At 49.1% G+C, this 25348-nt stretch overlaps 1 protein-coding gene across 1 annotated transcript; it reads right to left on the minus strand.

Annotated features, from left to right (window-relative positions):
• Nucleotides 1-1064: 1064 nt before the first annotated feature.
• Nucleotides 1065-25348, minus strand: BMP3 (bone morphogenetic protein 3). Its single transcript, XM_044268217.1, has 3 exons — nucleotides 25024-25348; nucleotides 8807-9714; nucleotides 1065-2136 (listed from the first exon to the last, which is right to left on the minus strand). Exons 1-3 carry the CDS (start codon nucleotides 25346-25348, stop codon nucleotides 1945-1947), a joined length of 1425 nt encoding a protein of 474 aa, XP_044124152.1. The 3' UTR covers nucleotides 1065-1944.

A 25348-nucleotide genomic window follows, 5' to 3' on the forward strand; every position in this document is an offset into this window, starting at 1 on the left:
TGTTCCAAAAATGTAAAGAGCTTCTGTTCATGGTAATCTTTGAATGGATTTCTAATAAGATAGAAAGTTAGAAATACGACTGAAGCCACAGAGAATTCCATACTCACTCTCAAACACTGAAGACGAGCACATTCTTGCCTTTGGTTTATGAGCAGAGCCCGGCACGGTTTCATCTGCCGGTATCAGCCATTCGAGGAAGATGTGTATGAAACAGCCGGTGTCATACGCCCCAACACGGAGTATCCGAAAGGGCTTCTAGCTCAACCCGCCAACCTCTTCACTGCACTGTGAGGTTGCTGAGGACACACAGTTAACACAGTGCCTCTTACAAAATAAATGCTCAATAAATATTCATTAAATGATAAACCAAGATCGGAGCTGCAGGTAGAGAGAGAAAACCCCACGTCTTCTGATAGTTCATGGTCTCGGAGACGGCTTAGTTGTCTCTCATCAGGTGAGGCTCGACTAAGAGGACGGTGACCCTCCGGTGTGACATCCTCACCAGCCCAGGGTCTAAAAACGTCACACACAGAATGTAGCAGGAGAGATTTTTGAAACAAGTTTTCAATGCGAGGATATTTATGACAAACGGAAGTGGGGAGAAAAACAAAGTGTCTGTATTTGACTTCCTTCTTTTTGGTGAATAATTTTTAGGGAGTCTGCTAACGTACTGACTTCAAGGCTGAGCTTTGATCCACTCAAAAGGTGCCTCGACCTGGATGTGGCTGAAGAATGACATCCCACATGTGACTGTGACTCCTTCATTTAAGGAAATCTCCAATATTCCATCTGTTCTCAAGCCTTGGTATCTATGCATGACTTCACAGGAAGTCAAGGCATATCCGGAGAAGTACAATTTTAATCAAAATTTAAAAATTCAGTTGAATTTTGTTTTTTGTTTTTTTTTTAAAGATTTTATTTTTTTACCTGACAGAGAGAGAGTGAGAGAAGGAACACAAGCAGGGGGAGGGGGAGAGGGAGAAGCAGGCTTCATGCTGAGCAGGGAGCCCGACTCGGGGTTCAATCCCAGGACCCCGGGATCACGACCTGAGCCGAAGGCAGATGCTCAAAAACTGAGCCACCCGGGTGCCCCTCAGTTGAATTTTTGAATTCAGTTTAAAAGAACAAATGAAGGTACTTGTGACAAAGGATTACAGAAGGGGAACTCCCCCTGGGTTTCTGAAAATTGCGTTGCTGCTTCCCTTTTCTTGGAGATAATGAAATGAAAATAAGTGTATTTCAAACTGAAGGGCCAGGCTTGTGCTCTTGGATCACTCTCTCCTTCTTGGTAAAGTTCTCATAATTGAATGGTGCTTGCCAGAAGGAGAAAGGAAAAAAACAAAGAATCCCGTGTAGGCTGAACTACAATACTGTGCAAAGCAAACCTTCCTACAGAAGGGCCAGGGCAGCCGGCAACGCACCTGCATCCGTACACCCACACTCAGCACACGCTCTTCGTCATCCGTTCACACAAGGACACATGGAGGACAAACACCGGCAAACAAGAGTCTTAAACATTTCTAAGATAAACATAAATGTTGATTGGATAATTCAGCACTTGGGGAGTCGCTCAGGGATCTAGGGCAGTAAGCCTACTTAGAGATAAGTGTTTTCCCAACCTATTTTCAAAGCTCGTTACAAAAATAAATCAGTGTGTCCTTTAATAGCTCTAAAAACAGTCTGAGTGATCTTTTTTTGTGATTTTTTTTTTTAAAGAAGTAAATGTCCATATTTACTAAAATCTTGCGTCGAGTTACATTCAGAAACAAGCACAGTCGTTCTCCTTGGTGGGAATCATCAGTCTATTTGCTCGTTCTCTTGAACTATAAAAAGATCTTTTGGGGTGAAATGCATTGGCAGTGCAAAAAAAAAAAAAAAAAGGAGGGGCAGTCCATTAAATAAAGTACTGATAGAATTAAGCATCCGTGCGCGTTCTCTGCCAGGTTATCTGCAAGCACAAGACTCTACCGTCATGTTAGGATACACTTTAAGTACCACGTTCTTATTTTCATCAAAGAATAAGATGCTGAGCGAGGACATCTTCTCGGGCACACAGCAAGGCTCAGGGATTCCGGGCACGACCCCCACCGCGCGCACTATGCTCTGGATGGTAGCGTGATTTGATGGCTTCAAAGACTGGAAAAGAAATGGGAGAAGAACATGGGGGTTAGCGGGGGCTGCTTTCCCACCGTTCACTGCCCATCACCTGAGCTCACCGGCACCACGGCGGACGCGCTTCAGCTCGTCCGTGATGCTCTGGCACTGCCGCCTGTGCAGGACGAGCTCGGATCACGCCCCACCACGACGGTTGTCGTAACCGATACACACATCCGTCACGCCGGCTGTGTGCGTATACACACGCGCCAGCTGTGTGTGACCTGCTGTCCCACGCCCTTACAAGCACAACGACCAGTGTTTATATTTTTCAAGTAAAGAAATAGTCTCGAAAACTGAAATGACATGTCCAAAGTCGACTAGCTAGGAAGCGACAGAGTGAGGATTTGAATCCAGTTACCTAAACCAGAGTCACTTAATTAAACACAACCTGGTCCCCACACGGGGGGTTAATACGTCCTGGGATGTCTTCCACAACAGGGTTGCAAAACACCCCATTCGTTCTCGAGGCTACGCTTCCGTAGATATATGATCGCCCCCGCTCTAGGGTTTGACACTTCGCTGTTAAAATAAAACCAAGCACCAAGGAACATTGATCTGTTTGCCAGGATGGACTGGCCGGTAATCGCTCTGCGCTGTGATTGACCTGGCAGCACAGAGGTGAAGACGACCGCCCCGCTGGCCACTGGGGGTCACTGTCGCTCCATGGGTTCCGACTCCAGGCGGCCGTGTGGAAATCCGTTTCACCAGGGGGCCAAATCCTCTGGGAACAGGGGGCCGGAGGTTATTCCATGGGTATCAGAAGTTGGACCAAAGGTGCCTGGTGAAGTCCTCTCCTGGGAAGATGCCGACACCCACGTGACACAGGTGACTGTCACAGGGCTCCCTCGGGCTCTGCTGCGCCCTGAAGGACGCCCCTGTCCAAGCCCAGGACACGCAGGTGTTGTCAGAGCGCTGCAGACCACAGGAGGGACGCCCGCCGCACCGCATCCGTGTTCCCCAACGTCTCTCTTAGGCAGGTGAACCCAGTGTTGTCCCACATACATTTAGAAACAGAAATTGGGCAACTTGCCAGAGATCGCATGTCAATTCAGAAGTGAGATTTGGGCCAAAACTCGGGGTTTTTAATTCCAAGACTTCGAGCCATATTTCTCACGGCTGAGAGGGACCTCTGACTTGGTGCTTTAATTTCAACCTCCTAAAAACTCCCATACGACAACTTCAATAGGTTAAGGCACATACAAACCAAGGGAGAAGGAAATAACACAGAAAGCTGGCATACGACTAGAAGAAGGAGGAGGTGGGGGAGGAGGAGGAGGAAAAGAAGAGGAAGAAAAGAAAAGAAAGGGATTATTTTTGGCAGAGAAAGGGCAAGTCCGATTTGTCTCACCCCATCTTTCAACTTTAATGAAAGAAACTATCCATATATGAGACTTTAACTTTACTGTGAACGGGCATAAACTATTTACAGTATGGTCTGAATGGTGGGCAACTGGTTTTTTTTTTTTTCCTTTCTTCCTAAAAACTTTAAGTATGTGTTGGAAAGGATTATTAACTTTCAATTCGCTTTGCAAAGCAAAGTATGCTCCCTTTATGGAAAGGAAGTCTATGTCCGATATCGCACGTCATGTGTCTGGCACAACCGTAAACTGTGTAACTGGTACAAACTGTAACTATTGTACCAGAAAGACCCACAGCCACTGTTTGTGACTTCATCGGTACTGGTAATTTCCAAAGAAAATTTTGCAGCCATCCACTTTTCTCTATTGATTTATTCTTAAGACTCAGAGATCCAAACAGACTATGATAATGCCCCCAAAGAGTTTCTTTAAACCATAGATTTTCTGACATCATTATTCTGTTATTCTTAGTGTTTTAATGACACTTGTAATATTTAAATTTCATATGAAGTGGATCTATTTAAGCAGAAGGGGTCTCGATTGATCAAAACTGTTGTGTGTTTCTGGTTTCCGGGGCCTGGAACACAGCGTGTGCTGGACACTGAAAAATACTTGCTAAATGGACAAAATACTTACAAGAAATAACATGCTCTCTATTTTACCTATTACTGTGGAAATCGTTCCCATCAACAAAAATGAGAGGTTCTGTGCAAATGACCCAGAGTAGATACGGAAAATATTCATGGATGTTTCCTAGGAAAATTCCTGTCTTTTTTTTTTTTTAAGCTCTAACTCACAAATGATAGATTCAGAAACTCTGAGCAGTCTCCGGTGGGCTCGCTGGAATGTAGGCACGGGCCCTTGATTCCGGGTTGGCCTGTCTTATCAGGAACCTTCAATTTGCTAGGGAGTTTCCCCATGTTTCTTCACTACAGAATCCCCTGATCAAGCGGCCTTTACTGGGAATCATTACGTCATGCACAAAAGATCCATGCAGTAATTGTTTTTCTGAAACAAGTTGCCGGTCTATAATGGTTTTTTTTTTTTTTTTTTTTTAGTTCAGATCATCCTTCTCATAGCTCTCTCTGCATAGCCTAAGAAATCTGTCGGTCTGTGTTCTCTCTCTCCCTCGTCTCTGGTTTTGGTTTTTGTTTTTAAGATTATCTTATTTATTTATTTAGTTGTCAGAGAAAGCAAGCAAGCACAAGCAGGGGGAGCGGCAGGCAGAGGGAGGAGCAGGCTCCCTGGGCAAGGAACCCCTTGTGGGACTCGATCCCACGACCCTGGGACCACGACCTGAGCTGAAGGCAGGCGCTTAACCGAGCCCCCCGGCGCCCGTCTCCCTTGTCTGTTTTTAACGAGAGTAACACGTGCCCCCAACGTCAGTCTAGGGAATTCGGGCTTGGATGACGGTCCATCAAGGTTGAGGGTTTTTAGGTCATTTTGTTCAGCCCCGAGGCTGGGCCTGGAGACTCAGGAAGCTGGTTGCGGGTCCATCACGCACGGAGCGCGGTTTCTGCTCGACGGACGCGCTGCGGTTCCAAGGGTTCCGATCCTTCGCGGCGTCCGGTCCCCGCAAACCAGCCGCGCCCTCGGGCCCCGCCGGGTCTCCCGCGTCCGGGCAGCGGCGGTGGCCGCGGGGTCCGCAGGCTCGGGTCCGGCTCCGCGTCGGGGCTCCCCGGGCCTTTCCCAGGTCGCGCGGCCGCCGTTGGCCTCGCCCGGGGCCCGGAGTGGCCGCGGGGCCGGACCCGAGAAAGGCCCGCGGCCGAGCCTGGGAAAGCACCTGCCGCGCCGCGCGGGGCCGCGGTTCACCGGGTTCCGGACGCGCCCGCGACGGCGACGGCGACCGTGTCCTCGCCGGGGCCCCTCGTCGCCGGCCCCGGTCCGCTGCCCGCCCGGCCCGCGCGGCCGCGGTCGCCAGAAACCGTCGAGCCGGGACCGTGCAAGGGCAACCCCCGGCGTCTGGGGGGCGGAGCAGCCCCGCGCCACGGAACCGGCCGTCGAGGGCGCCCCGAGCCCGGCCGGGAGAGCCACGCGCGTCCGCTCGGAGCCCGGGGGAAGGAGGGCCGCGAGGGCGCGGCCGGGAGAACGTCTGTCCGTGTGTCCGACGTCTCCGAGTCCTGCGGCGCCTGCTGGGTCCCCCTGGGCTCCTCCGGGGCTGGTCCCCGGCCTCGCTGTCGGCCGCTGTCCGCCCCCTTCTTGCCGGGAGCCGGGCGGTGACACAGACGCGGGTCAGCCACCCCAGCAGCCGCTGCCTGCGGTCCCGCCTCCCGGCCGTCTGGGCACCGCACACCGGAGCCGCGGGGCCTGCAAGGCCGAAAGGGCCCCGCTGGGAGCCTTACAGGTGAGGCAGACCCGTACGAGGTGATGAGACGGAGAAGGCCGCGTAACAGCCCAACTCCGCTCCCCGCCGGGCACAGGGGGTCCTCGCGCTGGGACGGAGACTCCTCCCTTATCCCTGTCGTGTCCCCGGAGTTCCGATGCCGTTCCAAGTTTGCACAAATACGATGAGGAGCTCAGCTGCTGCAGCCGGCGCTGTCCTGGTTTCTACGACTCTCCAAAGGGCTGTTATGGGAAGAGCTTACAGGCTTGACCCTGCAGGGAGAACCCTATTTTAGGCTCTGTGGTGTTTGAAAAGGGGCTAGAAACGTTGAAGAAGCTTTTTCTTGTCCTAACATTTTTTATTCTCGTGATTCTCGTCTTCCTTCAGCCCCTGTATTTAATGTTCTGTTCTCCTCAGTCTCGACAATGACCGTTACCAATAATATCAACAGCAAATTATCTGCTGCTCTACTGAGTGCCTACTACGTGCAACGTGTTTCGTTTCCCCACAGTTGTCATTACGTAGGCACTATTGTTTTGATTATGTACCACTGTACCCATTTCAAAGATGAGAAAGCTAACACACAGTTGCTCCTTATACAACATGAGTCTGAACTGCACGGGTCCACTTACATGTGAATTTTTTTTTATAACCCAGTATTGTAAATGTGGTTTCTCATATTTAGTTTTTCTAAGCATTTTCATTTTCCTAGCTTACTTGATTGCTAAGAATCCAGTACAGAGTACATACAACATAGAAAATACATGTTAATCTACTGTTGCTGTTATTGATAACGTCTCCAATCAACAGTAGGCTGTTAGTAGTTAGTTATGGATCAAAAGTTACCCGTGGATTTACGACCATGGGCCCCTACCCCCCATGTTGTTCAAGGGTCATCTGTGTAGAATATGAATAATTCTTCCCCAAAACCATAACTGGTAAGAGGTAGAGCCGAGATTTGAGGTAAAGGATTTAGTTCTCAACGTGGCTACTCAAGGGGGCTTTGCGGCCCAGCGGCGCCAGCAACTGTCAGGAACTCTACTGAAAACGCACATTCTTAGGCTCTACGCTCAGAACCACTGGATCAGAACCGACACAGCCCCAGGCAAGCTGTAGCCACATTAAGGTTAAGCAGCCCAGCGAGGAGCCTGTACATTTAGTCATTCCACTGCACTGACTCACTCAAACCTATCTTTGTGCCTCTTAACTTACCCCTCATAAGTTTTTAAATAATTATGCTTTGGATCGTGGGGAACCGTCAGGAAGATCTACTGAAACAACAGCAGGATTCTGAACAGTCAAGGCAGGCGTAACCAACAGGAGAAGGCGGGCAAGTGGGGGTCACTGTTGTGGAGTGGCGGCCGGACCAGGTCTCCGGAGGGAGGAGCTGGAAACTCACTGAAGAGCTCCACATGGTCAGGGCTCCCTGGCTCAGGAAGGAAAATCTGGAGTCAGGAAGGAAAACTCCTTCCCCAGGCTACATAGAAGAAGTTACAGTGTACGAGTGTGAGAGATTATTTGGAAAACTCAGTCATCCTGAGTTTAGAGACAGATCTGAATTCGTTCCACCTCTCAATGCTGCGAAGCAACCCACACTGTAAAAATTCATCACTGTTACATTCTGCGTCTTTGTGGTGTGTTTTTAAATGCTTCCCTAGTTGGAACAAGTTTTATTTGATCAGTGATGCAGTCTTTATGAATATTTAGAGAAAATAAGGCTGTTTATATCATAGTACATGTACATAATCCTTACTTAGTGTTTAGGTTTACGAAACACGGAATCAGCAAAAATCCTCGGGAAAGACAAGTCTTAGCTTGTCCTTCTGGGGTATTCTAGTAAGAAAACGGGGATTTCAGTCAAGTTCCTTGCCCTGAGGCTGACACCTGGCCTTGTTCAGCCAGACCTTCTGCATGTGCTCCATTAAACAACCCAATGATCATGGGACGAGTAGCACAAGAACAGGAAACGTTCAAGAACTATAAGCAGAAGCTCTTCACTCCTGGAGGCAAAAGATTTTTCCTCCGTTATTATATAGCAGCAAAAATTGAAAAACAACAACAACAACAAAAACCCAACTCTATTCTTTCTCCGAATTTTGATCCTCCTACAGCCCCATTTCACTGTACGGCAGAGATTCAGACTGTTGGAAGCCAAGAACAGAATTTCGGCAATTAGTTTGACTGAAGGCCAGAGGGCACCACTGTCTCTTCCTAACTTCAGATCCAAAGACAGAGGAGTCGCGGGGATGTGCTGTGCAGGCCGAGGCGGGACTGGGGAAGCTTCTGAGGGTAAAGGTTTAGGACACTGAGGCCTGATGGGAGAAAGTTGTCTCTGCTGACTTGGGAAGATGCACAGGTAAGCTCTGACTGGTTGCAGTAAGTTTTGGAAGAAACGTACAGGGTCAAAACACCCTCCTTTGCATTCCTTTTTGGATGTTTACTAGGGATGCAGACGAAACACGCCCCTGGTGGATCATGGAGTGAGTCCCCGGGCCCGGCCTTGATCCCGACCCTGTGGGGTCGGCTCATCCCACGGGAGACCACTTGTCAAGAAATATCCTGCAGGGGCATCACTCCAACTAGTCCTTGCCCGTCCCTCTTCCCACGACATCTAGTCCTTCCCTGACCAGCCCCTCCCAGGCCAGCCTTCTGTCCCTTGGGGCTTGTGACTGCGGGCGCCGAGCCGCACAGAGCTGACCATGCCACATCCCTCAATACACGCCGTGTCTGGAAGCACACGAAAAGCACATTTCACACAAACATTTTCCCTCGTATCCTTCAGACCAGTACTGACTTCGTGTTACGGTAACAACCATTAAGGAAAACACCAAGCCTGACCACGACTGCCCGGTGCGCGCTGGCATGCAATCAGTGAGCGTCCAGATGGGTCTGTACATGAAAGCACGCGCTCCGTGAGCGTGTCTCTACTCTACCCCAGCAGGAAGGACAGGACAGAGAGCGAGGCTACCTTGGGCATGGGGAACTGGCAGGTCCCGGAGCAGTAATATGCGTCAAAGGACTTGGGGGAGATGATCCACTCGCTCCAGCCGATGTCTGCAAAGTCCACCTTCAGGTACCGCCGGGCACAATTCCGAGGCTCGATCCACTGCTTCCTTCTGGCCTTCTTCAGGGTCTGCTCATCAAACTGGAGTGTCTGGCTCTTCTGGTGAGGTCCCTTTCTCTGTTTCTTTTTGTTTTTAGTCTTCTCTGGGGCCTGAGTCTGAAGGGTCTTGTAGGGTTTCCTCTCCTTCCATGCCCCGTCCTCTCCGTACTGGTACTCGGCCCCAGGAAGCTCATTGTTCTGCAGAGGGAGCAGGACCCCAGCCGAGCGCTTCTTCCTCCGTTCCATGGAAAGGGCAGCCCTGATATGGCTGTCCAGCGGAGGCGCAGCTCTGGTGGGGAAATTACGGTGTCCTTGTAGGCTTGAGACCACACTCTCTGGCTCAGAAATGGCAGCGTCGTTTGCATACACCAAGATATAAGGCTCAGGGAAGGGGGACATCTTCTTTGGCAGTGGGTGTCCTTTGGAGGTAATATTAAATCCTATGAGGAACTCCTCCTTTTCCTTGGCCTTCCTCAGGACTTGAGTGATGTCTTTAGACAGCCAGGATCCCAAGTCTTGAGATTTGGCGACCTCTACTGAAAGATGACCCAGGAGTTGACTTTGGTTTCTGTCAGATTTAAGGATCCACGCAGAGAGATCAATCTGTAAGTGTTTCCCCTGCGCCTGCTGTGAGCATCCTCCGGACATGGGACAGCTCAAGCTCATGTTGATGAGCTCCCCGGCACAGAAGTGCAGGGTGGCAGATAAAACGTTTTCAGACTTGGTTAGAGAAGTCAGGTTAAAAATGTGCAGTCCCTTGCTTCCAAGGGTTCCTAGGGAGGGAAAAAAAGAAGAAGAAGAAGAATTAACAGGAGTAAACAGGACCCCTACCTAACACCTAACACCGCATACAAAACGTAACTCAAAATGAATGAATGACCTAAATACAGAGCGAGAGCCATTACATTCTTAGACGAAAACATACAAGTAAAATCTTCAGGGTCTTAGATTTGGTGACGGATTCTTAGATAATGACACCCCAAAATATGAGCTGCAAAGGAAAAATAAATAAATGAATTGAGAAGATGGGTAAATCGGACTTCATCACGATTAACGAACTTTCATGCATCAAAGGACATTGTCAAGAAAGTCTGTCCAACCTAGAGGAGGAAGAAAATATTTTCCAATCATACACCCGATAAGCTGTGTCACCCAGAGCATACAGCTGACTCGTACAACTCAACGCAGAAGGCCAAAGACACCAATGAAAAATGGGCAAAAGCACCAAGCAGACACTTCTCTACAGAAGATCTATAAAGGGCCAAGATGCATATGAGGAGACGCTCCACATTAACAGTCACTGGGGAATGTAAGTCAAAACCACACTGTGGTACCCTGTGACGTGCGCTCGCCGGGCTTTGGTAATCTGAACCAGGGTGCGTGCTAGCGAGGATGTGGCGGAGAAGGAACACTTGTACGTTGCTGGCTGGGAGGTGAAATGCTTCCGTGGCTGTGGAAACATCTGGCAGGCCCTCCAAGAGTCAAACACAGAAATACGATGTGACCCCACAATGCTACTCCCCTGTAGCCCAAAGAAAGGAAAACAGACACTCAGCCAAGTGCACGCGAAAGCTTCCCTGCAGGTACACGGTCACAACAGTCCAAGTGAAGGGCAAGTGCACCCCCGGAGGGACGGCTGGACGACGGCGCCGTGTCCTCGCGGGAGACACTTACTTATCCATAAAGTCAACATGTATATATTCTATATAACATATATGTCTATTTACATATAGTGTTATAAAATATTTATGTTATTTATCCATAAAAAGTAATGAAGGACTGACACATGCTAGAACGTGGGACCTTGACAACATCATGTTAAATGAAAGACCCAGACATGGAAGGTCACAGAATGCATGATTCCACGGACACAGAATAGTCAGAGCCGGTAAACCCGCAGAGACAGAACGCACAGTGCTGCTTTCCGGGGACCGGAGGCAAGCAGAAGGGGGAGGAAGCTCGTACGGGGTGGGGGGCTTCATCCTGGAATTAAGGAGCTGTTTTGACATTAGTGGTGGTTGTATAACCGTGCGAAGGTACCAAACGCTGAGGACTGTCCGCTTAGAGATGGTGACCTTTGTGCTATGTGAGTCTCACCTCAGCTAGACAGACAAGCAAAAAAAAGAAAACAGGAGTAATTTTCAAAGCTAGAGAAAGATCTGGGGCTCCTGGGCGGCTCAGTGGGTTAAGCCTCTGCCTCCGGCTCAGGTCATGATCTCAGGGTCCTGGGATCGAGCCCCACATGGGGCTTGGTGCTCAGCAGAGAGCCTGCTTCCCCCTCTCTCTCCCTCTGCCTGCCTCTCTGCCTACTTGTGATCTCTCTCTCTGTCAAATAAATAAATAAAATCTTTTTTTAAAAAAAGCTAGAGAAAGATTAAAGCAAGGATGAGCCATGTTTACGAATTTGGTTTTTGGTTTTTCTTTCCCTGAAGCAGCACGGATGTGTAGAAGCTGTAACTCAGCAGTGAACTTCCTGCCATGAGAGCAGAGAGTCCTGGCCCTTCGTTATAACAGCACCGAGAACCAGTCCTATAAATCCGGCCCAGGACTGTAATGGCTTCTCATCCGTGGCCGCGGACAGCCTACCGGTTACAAGCACCTGGATTCAAGCGGAGGCTCAGCCGCTTCGGGCAAGCTAGGGCTCTGGTTCATAACGCAGAGACCACACCTCCCTCTCCTCTATCCCGATTAAATGAGATGCGGGTAAAGCAGTTTACCATACAAGTTCTTACTGTTGTTGGTGCTGGCACGGGCTGTATTGCGGGACTGTGTCTTCTACCTGCCTCACAGAGTTTACGGTGCAGTGAGGGCTGGTAAGCAAGACCATAGAGGTCAATATTCAGGTAATTTATGTGAAACAATGAGCCACACACTCAAATTATCCTAAAGAATTAATGCCCTTGTAGAGTCTGCCCGGGGTTTACAACATCCCAAGAACTTAAGAGTTGAATTTCTTCCATGTCGTTTGATGAAAATTATTGAAATTGGTCAACTGTGTTTCAATCCTTCAAACATGAGCGAGAGCGACGGACAGGAGATTATCAGTCAGGGCAGAGGCTGGTTCCTTCTCTTGAGATCATCTACCAAGTCAGTGGTAAGGCTGTGCTTCGACTCAAGAACGCCCCGTCCCGGGATCCGTCACCAGCGTCCGAACCCTCCACCGTGCACTTGTTCCTTATACATACGGGGTTCAGGAACATACACGCGGTCCTGAAGTTATGTTCCTGATCAGAAACATATTTCAGTAAAAACAAAACATTTTTATAAAGACGTGGAAACTTAAAATGAGTTCATGGAGTCCCCAAGCACAAGGGAAGTGCAATGGGAAACATATTTTACTCATCTTTAACACCATGTGAAGGAAGAGGCGGGAACTGCCATCTGTGCACATTTGTATGATGCATGACAGCAGGATAATACTTCGCAGACCTTCATAACAAAGCCACGGCATCAGGGCTGTTCGGAGACTCCTGCCTTAATGCATAGCAGTCCCCACAGCGCGTGCTTTGACTCAGACTTCTCGTCGCAGATGGGGGCTCCCAATGGAAGGAGGGGGAGCCTCTGTTCCAAGTATGTTGCAAGCCAGTGGTTGCCCAACAGACCTCTTGGCAGGGAGAGACGGGAACTCCAAGGGGTCTGGTGGTGTCCTAGCGGGTGAGGTAAGAGCGGTCCTGCCCCCATCGTTTTGGTTTCAAACGTTTCCTCCTCCTCAAAAAAAAAAGGAAAAAAAAAGTCTCCTTCTTCCAAACATGCTTCCAGACACCTTGTGACCTGCGGTTAAGCAGCTCCCAGCCCTGTGTCTAATCTTCAATGTCCTCTCGTAAATCTGCCCCCCGCCTCTGGTGGTGCTTTCAGTGTAGCTGGGCACACCATTTCCAAGTCCCACCCGGGGCCCAGGCCCAGGGCCGGCACCCCCACTCGCTGTCCTGGGGCCCAGTAAGTCTGTCTGCTCCTCTGGGAAAAGAGCCCAACAGCATCAAAGGCAGGGATGTGAGAATTAATCGACACGGGGCAGGGAAAGCACCTTGCACCCAGGAAAAGCTCTGGGAAGGCTCGCTAGCCAGCACTGCCCTATCCAAAAGAGTCGCCGTTTACAGCTGGACTGAAACGCGCTGTAAGAGTAAAACACACTCGGGATTTCACAGACTCAGTTCAAAAAAGAATATAAAATATCACAGGACCAGAGGTTTACATGGACCGCATGCTAAAATGACAAGACTCGAATGTCTTGGGTTGAATATTAATGATAGTGTGATTTTATCATAAATATATATGTTTGGTCCTTGTCCCCTGCCTGGCTCAGAGCTCCTAAAACCCTTGGTCATTCCCAAGAGCACCACACAGGTGCCTTTTGTTACGTTAATGAGGTGAATTTAGAGGACCGCTAGGGAAAGGGGTTGGTTGTCCCCAGAGCCAAGCCACTGATTAGAGGGTTGATGCTTTAGTCCCATCCCTGATCAGGGAGGGAAGAGGAGTGGGAGACAGAGCCTCCCCAAGGACTTAAACCACCACGCCTGTATTAGGAAGCCTTATAAAACCCCAAAGGAATGGGGTTCAGAGTGTGTCCATGTTGGTGAACACATGGAGATTTGGGGAAAGCAACACACCGGGGGAGGCATGGACTCTCCACACCCCTGCCGCACACCTTGCCCTCCGGATCTCTTCCATCTGGCTGTTTCTGAGTTATATCCTGTTCATATAAGCTGGTAACCCAGAAAGCAAACGGGCTTCCTGAGTTCTGCAAGCTGCTCTAGCAAATTAATCAAAACCCAAGGAGGGAAGGAGGGGGTTCCTGGGAACCCCCAATCCAGACCTACGCTCCAGGCGACGACCTGGGCTCGTGATCCGCCTCTGAAGTGGAGGGAGGTCCTGTGGGGTCTGACGTTATCTCCCGGAGCCAGAGTCGGATTCTCAGATACCCCGCCGGTGTCTGACAACGGACTGTCGGTGAGGGCAACTTCTGACCCAAGTCACCCACAGCAGAATCAGGTGCAGAATAGTTTCAGTGTAATAATATATGATTAAAATTAATGTCAGTGGTTGCTTTCCATATTTTTAAATGTGGACACCCAAAATTTTAAATTATGTATGTAGCTCACGTTTGTGGCTCAGATTACATTTCTACCGGACAATGGTAGTCTAGGATAACTGTCACTTTTGTAGTCATATATTCCAGAAGGAAAAGAAAAAAAAGGAATTTTTTTTCCCAAGGGCAGAGAAGAATTAGGATTTTGCTGAGCATGAATCCTCAAACCAGAAACTAAGTTGGGCAAAAGATTCCCTTCTTGGAATGCAACAGGCTTTCCTTTACCAAGAACATTAGACAAAGATAATTTTGGTAATTGCTTTTTAGTTTTCCCTCCAGCTGTGGCTAATCGGTTCAGTCTGCAGTCCGAAGTCTAAGATTAACAAACCGCTCGACGACAGAGTTGAGGGGTTACACGAGCGGGTCAGCAACAGTGCTTCCTGGCACAGCGATTCCAGATATGGCTTCAGTTGTGTTATTTGTGTAAGACACAAATACATCCACTACAGCCAACAAAGAGCCAGAACCGAAGCAAAACAAATGTTCCGCATTAACAAACACGAGTTGAACATCTAGGAGGCGCTGGCCCCTGGGCTGGGTCTCGGCCACGCAAACGTCCGCTGCGGTCCACGCTGGTGGTGGAAGGAAGGGGGAGGGGGGTCCTGGGGCCGAGAAGCAAAATGGGGATAACTGTGCCATAAGGATCCTACATGGTGTCAAAGGTGTTAACTACGTTCTTGGAGCAGCACCGAAGCGAGCATTTAACTCTGCCCGAGCAAAGGGAAGAAGCGCACATGGGGAACCAGACTTTTCAGAATGAAGGGAGACAGGGGTGTTGGGGGTGGGAAATGGAAGGAGCCGGCTCTGGCAGCAGGCAATGCTGCATACCCAGAGGCTTTTGCATAGCAATATTCCCTGTATTTTAAAGAGAAATTTACTATGTCCTAATGTAATCCTAACAGACATCGAAGCTGCCAAAATTCAGAAAAGGAACGGCCAGCTCCTATTCAGCTCCTAACTCGAGGTCCCATTTTATTTCTAGGCCCAGCACGTGACATTTGGCCGTTCCTACCCAGACCAGGGCGCCTTATCCTGGCCGTTCCAGGTGACCTGCTCTCCCACTCTGGTTTAACCATACGCTCAAGCATCCCGCCAGAACACGTCTTGACTTCTCCAACCCGTCCTGTATTTTTATCTTCTTTCAACTTAAAGTACTCAGTTTCTGGGCAAGTTCATACTCTTTCCCTCCAGAGGACCCGACCAGTAGTAGTATTTACAGAGGAAGAAAATGGGAGGAAGAGATAGCGAGCAGTTGAGCCAATGAGCACAGAGGACTCCGTAAGGAGCCGGACCGTCCCTGCAGAGGGACGTGCGTGATAACATCTACTGACTTACGCTCACGCTTCTTATTTGACAGATTTTGTAAACTGACGTAACTTTCCAAACTAGAGTCTTCACACGTGTAAGAACAGGAGCTGCGCGGCGGGCGCCTCTGCTCCCCGGGACGGCACCGTGCCAGCTACAGCTCGGTCTCCGTGCGCGGAAAATGCCACGGCTCGGAGATACCCGGACACGCACCTGTTGGGAATTACTGAAGTAGAAACCGAGGTGCACCTTCTGATTAGTAACACCACACTGACATAAGGCAACCACAATGGTGGGATTTTTCAGGTTAAAAAACAATCGCGTGTGCATCTGCAGGCGGCCTGCAGTCTCGGGCACGAGGAGACCCTCGGCCCACACCCGCCGAGTGACGTCTGGGCCGCGAGCTTCATTCTGAACACCCTGGTTCTGACCAGGTCGTCGGTGCAGGGGAGAGGAGTAGCCAAGATGATGAAGGGTCTGGAAACTCGGCCTTACGAGTTTGAATTCAGTAAACAGAGGATGCACGGCCTGCAGGAAGAAAACAAACAGTTTTGCCGATGGCATGAAAACTATTGACAAATACGTGAGGGGCTGAAGGGGGGGTGGTCCCAGGGTTGTTCTTTCCAGGGTCAGAGACGGGACTGAGGTCTAAACCAGACCGGTGCACGGAGGCAGAATCCCGACGGGTACGTGTAAGGAATGACTTTCTAAGTGTGGAGTAGGGCGGTGAGGCCCGTCGGGGAGACTGGGCTACCTGATTCCGACCACGGCAGGAGGACACCCTCACGGGAGGGAGGGCGGCAGAGATTCACGGGGTAACACCCTCGCAGGTCGCAGGTCGCAGGTCGCTCCGAGGAACCAGGCTTCTTCCTTTTCCAGCTCTTGCTCGGAGACGGTCGATGCTGAGGTTTTGCTACCAACAGGTGGTGCTGTTTTCTCACGTCGCCGGCAGGAGCCTGGGGGCTCTTCCTCCCTGGGAACGCGCCGGCCTCTCCTTAGGATTCGCCATGGCCATTATCCTCTTACTTGGACTTTTCTAGAGTCAAAGGATCTGTGACTTGAAAGAGGTTCAGTCGTCAGGTGAGTTTCAGGTTACCCTCCTCTCTGCTCAGCTGTCAGGACGGGGCACCTGCCGCCGCTTCTCCCTGCAGTGGCTTCGCCCCCCCTGTTCTGCTTCATACTCCAGACTTGGTGTTTTAGGGCAAAGGGGAGGCCCCACCTCCTGAGGTGGGCTTGTCATGCCAACGCACTCCTTCTGCTGGAGCCCGGCCTCTAACGTGACTCTCCTAGCATCCCTGCTCCTTCCTACGACCATAAACTCCTTACAGGAAGATCCTGCTAACTTCATGGGACTCCTCAGCCATAAGCACTGGGCTTGACTCTAGCGCCGTGCTCGGTAAGTGCTTCTTTCACAAATAAACAGACTGAGTCCAATCGATCCACGTAGAAATGCAAAAATGAGGCACCTGCGAGTTAACACGGACTTCGGAGAATGAGTTAACCAGCTCTTAACAGTACAGACTTTCCTCGGAGTTTGATTCGTAGATAAAGGCAGAAGATTTATTTCTGTTTTCATCTGAAAACAAAGCACCTGAGCCCACTGAGACCAGGGACACAGTGAGGAGGCTACAACTCAGGACCGGCCATCACCGCGAGGGTTCAGCCCCCTGCCCGGAGCCGCTGGGGCGGTGCCCGGGGAGTGGTTAAGTGGAAGTTCACCTTCCTGCTGGCCCACACACAGTGTTTTCAAGAGGACTTAGAACACACAATGGAAAGCTTTCTATGTAAAGTCTGATTTTAAAACAAATAGACTAAATGAAATCTTGATGATTAGTTAAATCCCCAGAAAGCAGGGAGAACATTTTAGTCATACAGAAAATATGTAAGTCAGGACAACGTTTTTTTCCCCTACTTCTTTCTCCAAACAAAGTACAGCTGTGAGGAATGCCAGGGGTGCCCAGGACAGAGCTGAGCTCAGCCCCAGTCACTGGCTGAGTGCTTGCCATTACCCAGTGGAGGAGACGGGGCCGCTCAGCCACCTTGAGCTCCCAGGCAAGGCAAGACGGAGACTTCCTAGCTGGAACACAAAGTCATAGCCTTTGGGTTCTCCTTGCACTGTGCCAGTCAAACGACTGAGTTTTCTGGAATTTCACAACAGCCATTCTCTGTGTCCAGAGTAAAACGTGGCCAAGGATGATCTAAGGTATGTTTCTCTGGAAGAGCGACATGTTCGTCCATCAGTTTATCTACTCTTAGCCTCCGCCGAAGGGCATTGCTAGACCGTGAGCTCTCGGAGGGCCGACTCGAGCCCCAATAAATCGCTGAGCTCCTAGTGCTGTGCGCGCTCTGGAATATTTATATCCTGAAAAAGGTCTGTCTGATTTGTTGAGTGAACAACTGTGCAAACTTACCAGATTCAAAATGTTTCCTACTTAACACCAAAGTGAAAACACTTTCAAGTTGTTTCAACTTTCCGAAGTCAGCAGAAGCCCTTCTTGGGTAGAGGTACCAAACGGCGTTTCCTCTCAGTTCGTCGGAAAAGAAGCATCATTAGAACAGTTGCATATGGAGAAGACTGGTACGAGACCAGACCTACACCTGGTAAAATGCCTCATGGGAACGTCATTCATGGCAAGTTTATTTTTTAAAGTTTGTTTTTAAAGGATCCTTTGGTTGGCTGATAGCCTTTCTACTATCTCTTCTTATCCATCTAATTCCGCTCAACTGAAATATTTACTGAGCGCCTGCTCCGTGGCCAACTATGCCGGGTCCTCAGAACACAAGACGTGCTTCAGATGTGCTTCGCAGATCCCTGTCCCATATCTTCCTTCCACCAGATGTGTTAGGCCCCAAGCTCTCTGCGGCTGTGGAAGGAGGATGAGAAGTCTTTATTAACTTCCTCTGAAGTCCACTCCAGAGAAAAAACTGCCATAAAGACGGAGATATACCTTCTACCGTGAGAGAAGCTACCATTCATGGAAATGAATAAACCATTTGTCCACAGAGAGGCCCACGAAAGTGCCGGATGAGGCCAGGACTTACACATTAATCAATCCTGGAGTTCAGATGCTGTTTTAAGATCCCCAAAACTGGAGGGGCGCCTGGGTGGCTCAGTGGGTTAAGCCGCTGCCTTCGGCTCAGGTCATGATCTCAGGGTCCTGGGATCGAGTCCCGCATCGGGCTCTCTGCTCAGCAGGGAGCCTGCTTCCTTCTCTCTCTCTCTGCCGCCTCTCTGCCTACTTGTGGTCTCTCTCTGTCAAATAAATAAATAAATAAAATCTTTTTTAAAAAAAATCCCCAAAACGTGAAGGACATGGGCTTGACAAGTGTGTCTCAAACATGCGTCAGATTCAGGTTGATGGCTTGTGAAAAGAGAGAGTTCTGGGTCCCGCCCCAGAGTTTAACTTGGATGGTCTTGGGTGGGCTGGAGAATCCCACGAAGCTCCTCGGTGATGCCGATTCTGCTAACCCAGAGATGGCACGTTAGAACAATTCTCCTCAAGAAATCACTCTAAGAAGGTGCAGCTCTGCTCCATTCAGCTGCCAAGGTCAGGACAGAAACAGTAACTTCTTAAATGTAGGTTTGGGGCATCACAGAGTGTGTCACAAGAGGGCTGTCACCTCCTTCTATTCACATTAGTGCTGAAATATTATCCTTTGTGCCACAGACAATTACACATGGTCAGCAGGTTAGGTATGTTTAAGGCTTGCGGGAAGCTGGAGAGAGATAACTTTTACGATATTAAGAATATCTCATTTATAGAGAGCTTCTAACCATTTCATGCATTTTCACATTCATTATCTCAGCTGAGTTCTACCATCTTTCTGTGAGACTGGCACAGCAGGTGTGACTTAATCATTTGATAGATGAAGAAACGGAGTCTAGCACTATTAGATCTCTTCATTAGTTGGCAGTTCAGCCAAGATTAGTCATTAGATCTCTTAACTCAGCCTCAAGGAATAGAAAAAGTAAAATACCAGGAATCTCTTCTGTACTTGAAAACCATGTTCCTTTACATATGCCTAAGTATAGCAGTTACACTTAATTCAGATCATCTATAGCTTAATTCCATGGGTGGGTTTAGTTTTAAAATACCCTTTAAAGGAAAACAAATAAGATAATGCTGGGTCTCGGTTGTTTTAACTGTAAAATCGGAAGATTGGACAAAAGATCTTGTATTTCTACAACTATCAGATGCATTTATTTTATAAAAAGAACATTTAATAGAATTCACTCAGTAAAGTAAGAAGTATTTATGGACGATGGTAATATGGTAGCATCAGCTGGTCCAAAAATTTTATTCATACTGTGCCCAAATAAAATCGAGGCACTGCATTTACTGTGGTTCTTTGTCAGGAAATGATGGTCTTAAAGGTAGTTCCATCACTGAAGGAGTCAGTCAACATGCCATGCTCAACGGGTTCCGTGGCTTAGAGGCTTAGGTGTTCTAAATGCATGCAGACATCTGTGCCTTTAAACTTGCCATCCCTAAAAAGTGTGTCACCAAAAGTCCTACTTGAGGTACCAGTGTGCTGGGGACACAGCCTCTCTGAGCCTGTGAAGAGACCAGCAACCTTGTGCATTCCTAAATACACTCCCTGGCTGAGCGCTCTGTGGTCAGGACTGCTGTCCAGGGGGCTATGGTCCTGCATACGTGTGTCCCTCCACTGATACCGGGTCAGTGTTTCCATGACAGGATTCTGTGTTCATGGGTTCGGAATCTAATGTTTACAACGCGCTCTGAATTGGAGCTTGGCAGAGGGACGTGCAAGCTGAGACTATTCCAAACTCATTTCCACCACTCCCACCAAAATCAAATTAGTGATACAGATTGTTAGGATATGCAAATTGAATAGATGGGAAAACCATCCACATTTGGGGAGGAAAGTTCTGATGTAGCAAACAAAACAAAACAAAAACCCTCCTGAGTAGCGACTAGAAAGTATATGCAAAGTTGCTCAATTATTTTTAGAAGGCTTTTTGGTAGGAACAATTTTTGTTGTTCTCATAAGTACAACGAACTCGGGTGATTTTAGAAGGGATTTGATAGGTGTCTTGAGTGCGTCTTTCATCAAGATATTAATGGTGATAAAACAAAGTGATGTGTAGGATCTCCTGTGAATTCCTCCACAAATAGAGCAGCTTTTCTTTAAAAGCACAATACTAGCTGTGAAATGATGAATATTAAGAAACAGAAGATGTCTTCCTATAGAAGAGAACAGTGGCTGAGAATTCATAAAGAAACCAAGAGAATGGAAATTTAATGACAGACAGACTCTACAATTACAGTCAGCGGAGTTTAAAAGGTGAAAGCAGGAAGGTGGTCCAGCGCCTGTTGGACACAGGTCCACACAGGAGCAACGTGAGTAAACATCCTAAGGTAGGTGCTCACCGGGAAGTGAGAAATGAGACAGTTCTCACTTGTAATATTCACTTAAATTTTGTGTATCTTCCGTTTCTGAGAAATTCGGAAGGCACTGAACCACCGTTTCCCCAAGTTGGGATCTTAGAATCACCAATTTTCTAAAATGCTCTCGGGAAAAATGACCCACTCTCCAGAGGACTCACTAGTATTTAAAGCCCCGAAAGTTCCCAAAGCAAGTAAAAATGATCGTTTTTTCCAATCCTGTTTGACCATGGGACCCAATTATACGTAACATCTGCTGACATCTTCCAAAGATCCCTTTCTACCAAAGTTCCTCCTAGAAAATTAGACTAGACTGTTAGAAATAATAGGTTTTGAGATGAGCTCACTATGTTTAAAAATTGTCTGGTAAATACATCATGACATCCATTTCTTCTTCCATGTAAGGGGGGTTGAGCCTGCTTTCCTTGAAGCCTCTCTTTAAATACAAACCTGTAGAACTCCAAAATGCCCGAGAGCAGATGTGACAGTCACGTCCCTGCTTAATTTCTAGAGATACCAGAACTGGGCCAAACGCTTACAGAGGTCCACTGCTTAGATAAAATGAGTGTAACCCTCCTAATACATTCTTAATTACATATATACTTTTGATGGATAAATATATCCTGAGTGGATTATCTACTTAGGGGACTTTTTAATTGACCATTATAGTCCCTTGGTCTCTTTGAGTGTGGCTAACTATACTAAAAAGCTAGATTTAAATAAATTTTTCATGTAACTCATTCTTTTTCTCTTTTTTGTTAGTATGGATAATCAAGCATTCATGGCATTATGGATTTTTAAATGTCAGAGATTGTAAAGCTGCCTTGCCTATTATAGTAAAAACTTCATTGGGGCTATCCTGTATTCAAAGTAGTGTGTAATTCGAAGCAGCTGCGCACCCAGCTCCCTTTTTCCAGATGCACGGTTGTCCTTTGAATGAAAACATTAGATAACCTGGGTACTCATTAATTTCAAGCCTAGTTTCTGGGTGCCAGAGATTTTAAGGTAACTATATCTTATAAAGTCATCATAGTCCCTTGCCATTAAACCCATCAAAAATAATGTTCGCTCACTGACCCGTGTACCTTACAGGACCCTCATTCTGCCCTCATCTCTATCTTTTCCAAAGCCTTATATGTTTGCCTTGCCCTTCAGAAACACATCAAATGGTAATTTTAATTTTTAAAGAGTTTTGGTCACCTTAGGAAACACTGTCCCTTCCTCATTGAATGACAAGATTCACTTTACGGTCCCAATTACCTCAATTTTCTTTTATCTATGAAGTCTGTGTGATTTTTTTAAGTGACAAATATTCACTGAAATATAATCTTTTTGTAGTTACATGTCATTAGTTAAAATAATGATACTTTCCTATTAAGAACACGTGTGCTTTAATCACTTTTCCTGAAGAAGTTAAATTTATGAGTAGGGGAATGATGAGAAACTAACGAGCACAAAGTCTGCATCTTCAGATCAGCCAGGAAGAAAGCTCATGTAAAATACTCTTCTTTTATTACAAAGTAGCCCAGGACACCTTAAACTAAGAAGAGAATAAAATCTAATTTCATATACCTCTTATCTTCCTTCAAGACAGTATATTTTTATAGAGCTAAACTTCTCTGTCATCGACAGTTTTGTAAATTACCTTTTACGAAAGGAAAGAGAAAACCCATCTTTCTGTAAGCCCTCACACATCACAAAAAGACTGAGGAGTGTTCCAAACCTCGGGTTTTGGCACACCCTCGGCATAGCATGGAGGGAGGAGAAAGGAGTTCGCAGAAAGTGTACTTAGGATCGATGCCACCCACCATCAAGTAATGGTTTAAGTAGAAAGTAATCAGAGGGATACCACAGCAGCTAAATTTCAACCAAAGATATTCTAGGTTTAGAACAATAAATAATTTTAATCAGGTATGTTCCAAGGAGCAAGCAGGGCTGGAAGGCTGTAAGTCCGCCTGGATAAGCACGTGGAAAGTCCGCCGATCAGCTGCCGCCCCACATACCCAGCAGACCACCTGACCGTCCGCTAACATTCGGAACGTCGCTGCTGCAGAGAAACCCATAGGCTGTGAAACCCAAACACCACAGACTTTCTAGAAAACACATCTGATTTATTAAAGCAGACAGCATCTTTCACCCACATTGGAACACAGTCACAAGACAAAGAGTGTTCTGGAAACGCTGATATGGATGAAGGAGAGGGACACACGTGAAAGCCTTAGCACCTTCCTGAAGTCGTGCCTTCCCGGAGCCAGGTCCGCCTTATAATAAGGGCTTTTGAGTGTGCCAGTAACCAAACACGCTTGGAAAGGGTCCAACATGAACCACCTCTCCAGGAGTCTCCATCCAATGCAGTAACACGACACTTCAGCTTCCACAAAACCAGTGTCTACAGTTGATGAATAAGTCATTAAGACCGTCTCTGGGATGCGAAAGGGATTACTTTTCTTATCAGGGCACACAGCCTTGTATATACGCGTCAGGCTGCAATCCGTCATTTCCAGGGACTTCTGGCCTCCCTATCAGAGTTTGTCATTTGCGGGTGTAAGACCCGTGAGGCTGATCAAGGGCACTAGAAATTATAGTGCACAGAGTGAGCCAAAGCCCCAAAGAACACGGCCCACCTTATTCAAACCCTTACCCATCTCCCACGCACCTGGCACTCAGCCCAAGACAGACGGACAAACAACCAGGCAATGGGTGTGAGTGAAAAAACGCACATTCCACCTCCCAAACTTGTGATTCAGACTAAAAATGAAACTTGTTGATACAAAAAGTACTACTCCTCTCTTGGGTGCTTTAGCTACTCCCTGCGAATATCACCGAGAAAATGACGTGGGGATAAGAGCAATCTGAGCTCATCTTCAGGACGGCCGCCTGCCTTACCGAGCCCACGTCCTCCCCATCCCAAGTCCTCCCCATCCCTGCGGCTCCCACACCGCGCCTGCCTTGGGCTCTGCCCCCAGAGTTGCACGGAAATAAACAGGGTATGTGCTGGTGCGGTCAGCGGTCAGCCTCCTGGAGGGGCCGGCCGGCTGTGGATAACTCCGAGAAGCTTCCTGTTTCCTTCGCAGAGGGCAGCCCCTTACAGAGTACGCTCAGGGTTTTAGGAAGACAGTGAAATCTGGCCCAGCTCCTCTGTCAGAAAGCATAACTCACATTTATTGTGAGTCCTGCCTCGGGCTCTAGAGTGTATTCACAGGGTCAGCCTAGGGCTTTCCTTGATGGATGCTCTGGTTTCCCTTTTTTCCAGGAGTCCTACCTATCAAAGCTCTGGGAGATTTCTTTCTAGTGATTCTGACAGAACTGATAGAGCGCGAGGCAAGGCCTCCTTCCTTGAAGATTCTTGGCTATTTTTCAACGATTCACTGGAGGCTTTGCATTTCCCTGTGCCATGACTGCAGTGAGCAGAAAAAGCCTGATGCGTCCTCAAAGCGTATAAACCGAGTCAGTGTCCAGGAAACTTTCCCTCAAGCTCTTGGCACAAGGGAGGCAGGCTGATCGCTTAAGTTACTGGCTTCCCCACAGGGGACCGGAGGAACCTTGCTAAGCCACGAACTTCGGTCCGCAGTGATCTGTGTTGAAAACGGGATGAGCAGATTTTCCCGGCAGGTTCCGGGAGGTGCCCGCGCCCACCGCCGCCCGCCCCCGCGCTCCCCCGGGGGGCATAGGTGCAGCCCCCATCTGTCCCGATGGGTTTCAGGAATCGGAAACCGACCACCTGGGTTAGTTTTTGTGTTTATCACCAAGGGACTGTGAGAGGGAAAGTGTCCAATACAGGAGCACGGGGGACGCGAGTCAAGAGGGGCGCACGGTCTGGAGAAGCGACTGTCTAGAAGGCGAGGGGAAGGCGTCTCGTTCGAGGGTGTCTTTTCCCTCTGGTGCCTTGGGGTTGGCATGGAATGACATGTGCCTTCGGGGCAACCTGGCTCCGGCCCAGCGCCGGGAACACCCGCAGAGGCGCTCCAGGGTGCGCAGACCCCAGCGCAGGAGGGCTCTGCGGGGCGCGGGGTAGCCCCTGCCCCTCCCCGGGCCGTCCCTCCAGCCCACCGCGACCTCCTTGGTGGCTCTGCAGATCCCCTCTCGGTCCGGGCTCTAAACGGGGGCTCCTCGCTGGCCGGACGCGGGGTGCTTGGGGACCGAGGGGGCTCGGTGGGCCAGTGCGGAGGCTGAGGGAGCGGCTCCGGTGGCATCAGAGAGCGGAGGGCAGGCGAGGAAGCTGGGGGTGGTGTCCCCGAGAAATGCGGGCGGGACCGCGGGAAGGGGGCGCGGGGGGCACTCACCGGCTGCTCCGGCTCGGAAGCTGCGCACCGTGTTGCCTTCGCGCAGGGGCCGGGGGCGCGGGGGCCGCGAGCCCCTCTCCGAGGACCCGGGGGTGCGCTCCGCCTCGGCCGTGCCGCCGCCGCTGTACCGGTCGTAGAGCCGCAGCATGTGCGCGGACACCCGGTCGTGCGGCCGCAGCGCGGGGCCCGGGTCGGCACCTGCCGCGCGGTCGCCGGTCGCAGCGCCGCGGGGCTCCGGGACGCTCTGCCTCAGCCGGTCCCCGCGCGCCAGGCCCGCGCAGAAGCAGCCGAGCCACAGGCACAGCAGCCGGCGCGCCCCGGCCAT

This window comes from Neovison vison, chromosome 11 (assembly GCF_020171115.1).
Source record: "Neovison vison isolate M4711 chromosome 11, ASM_NN_V1, whole genome shotgun sequence".
NCBI classification, from domain to species: domain Eukaryota; kingdom Metazoa; phylum Chordata; class Mammalia; order Carnivora; family Mustelidae; genus Neogale; species Neogale vison.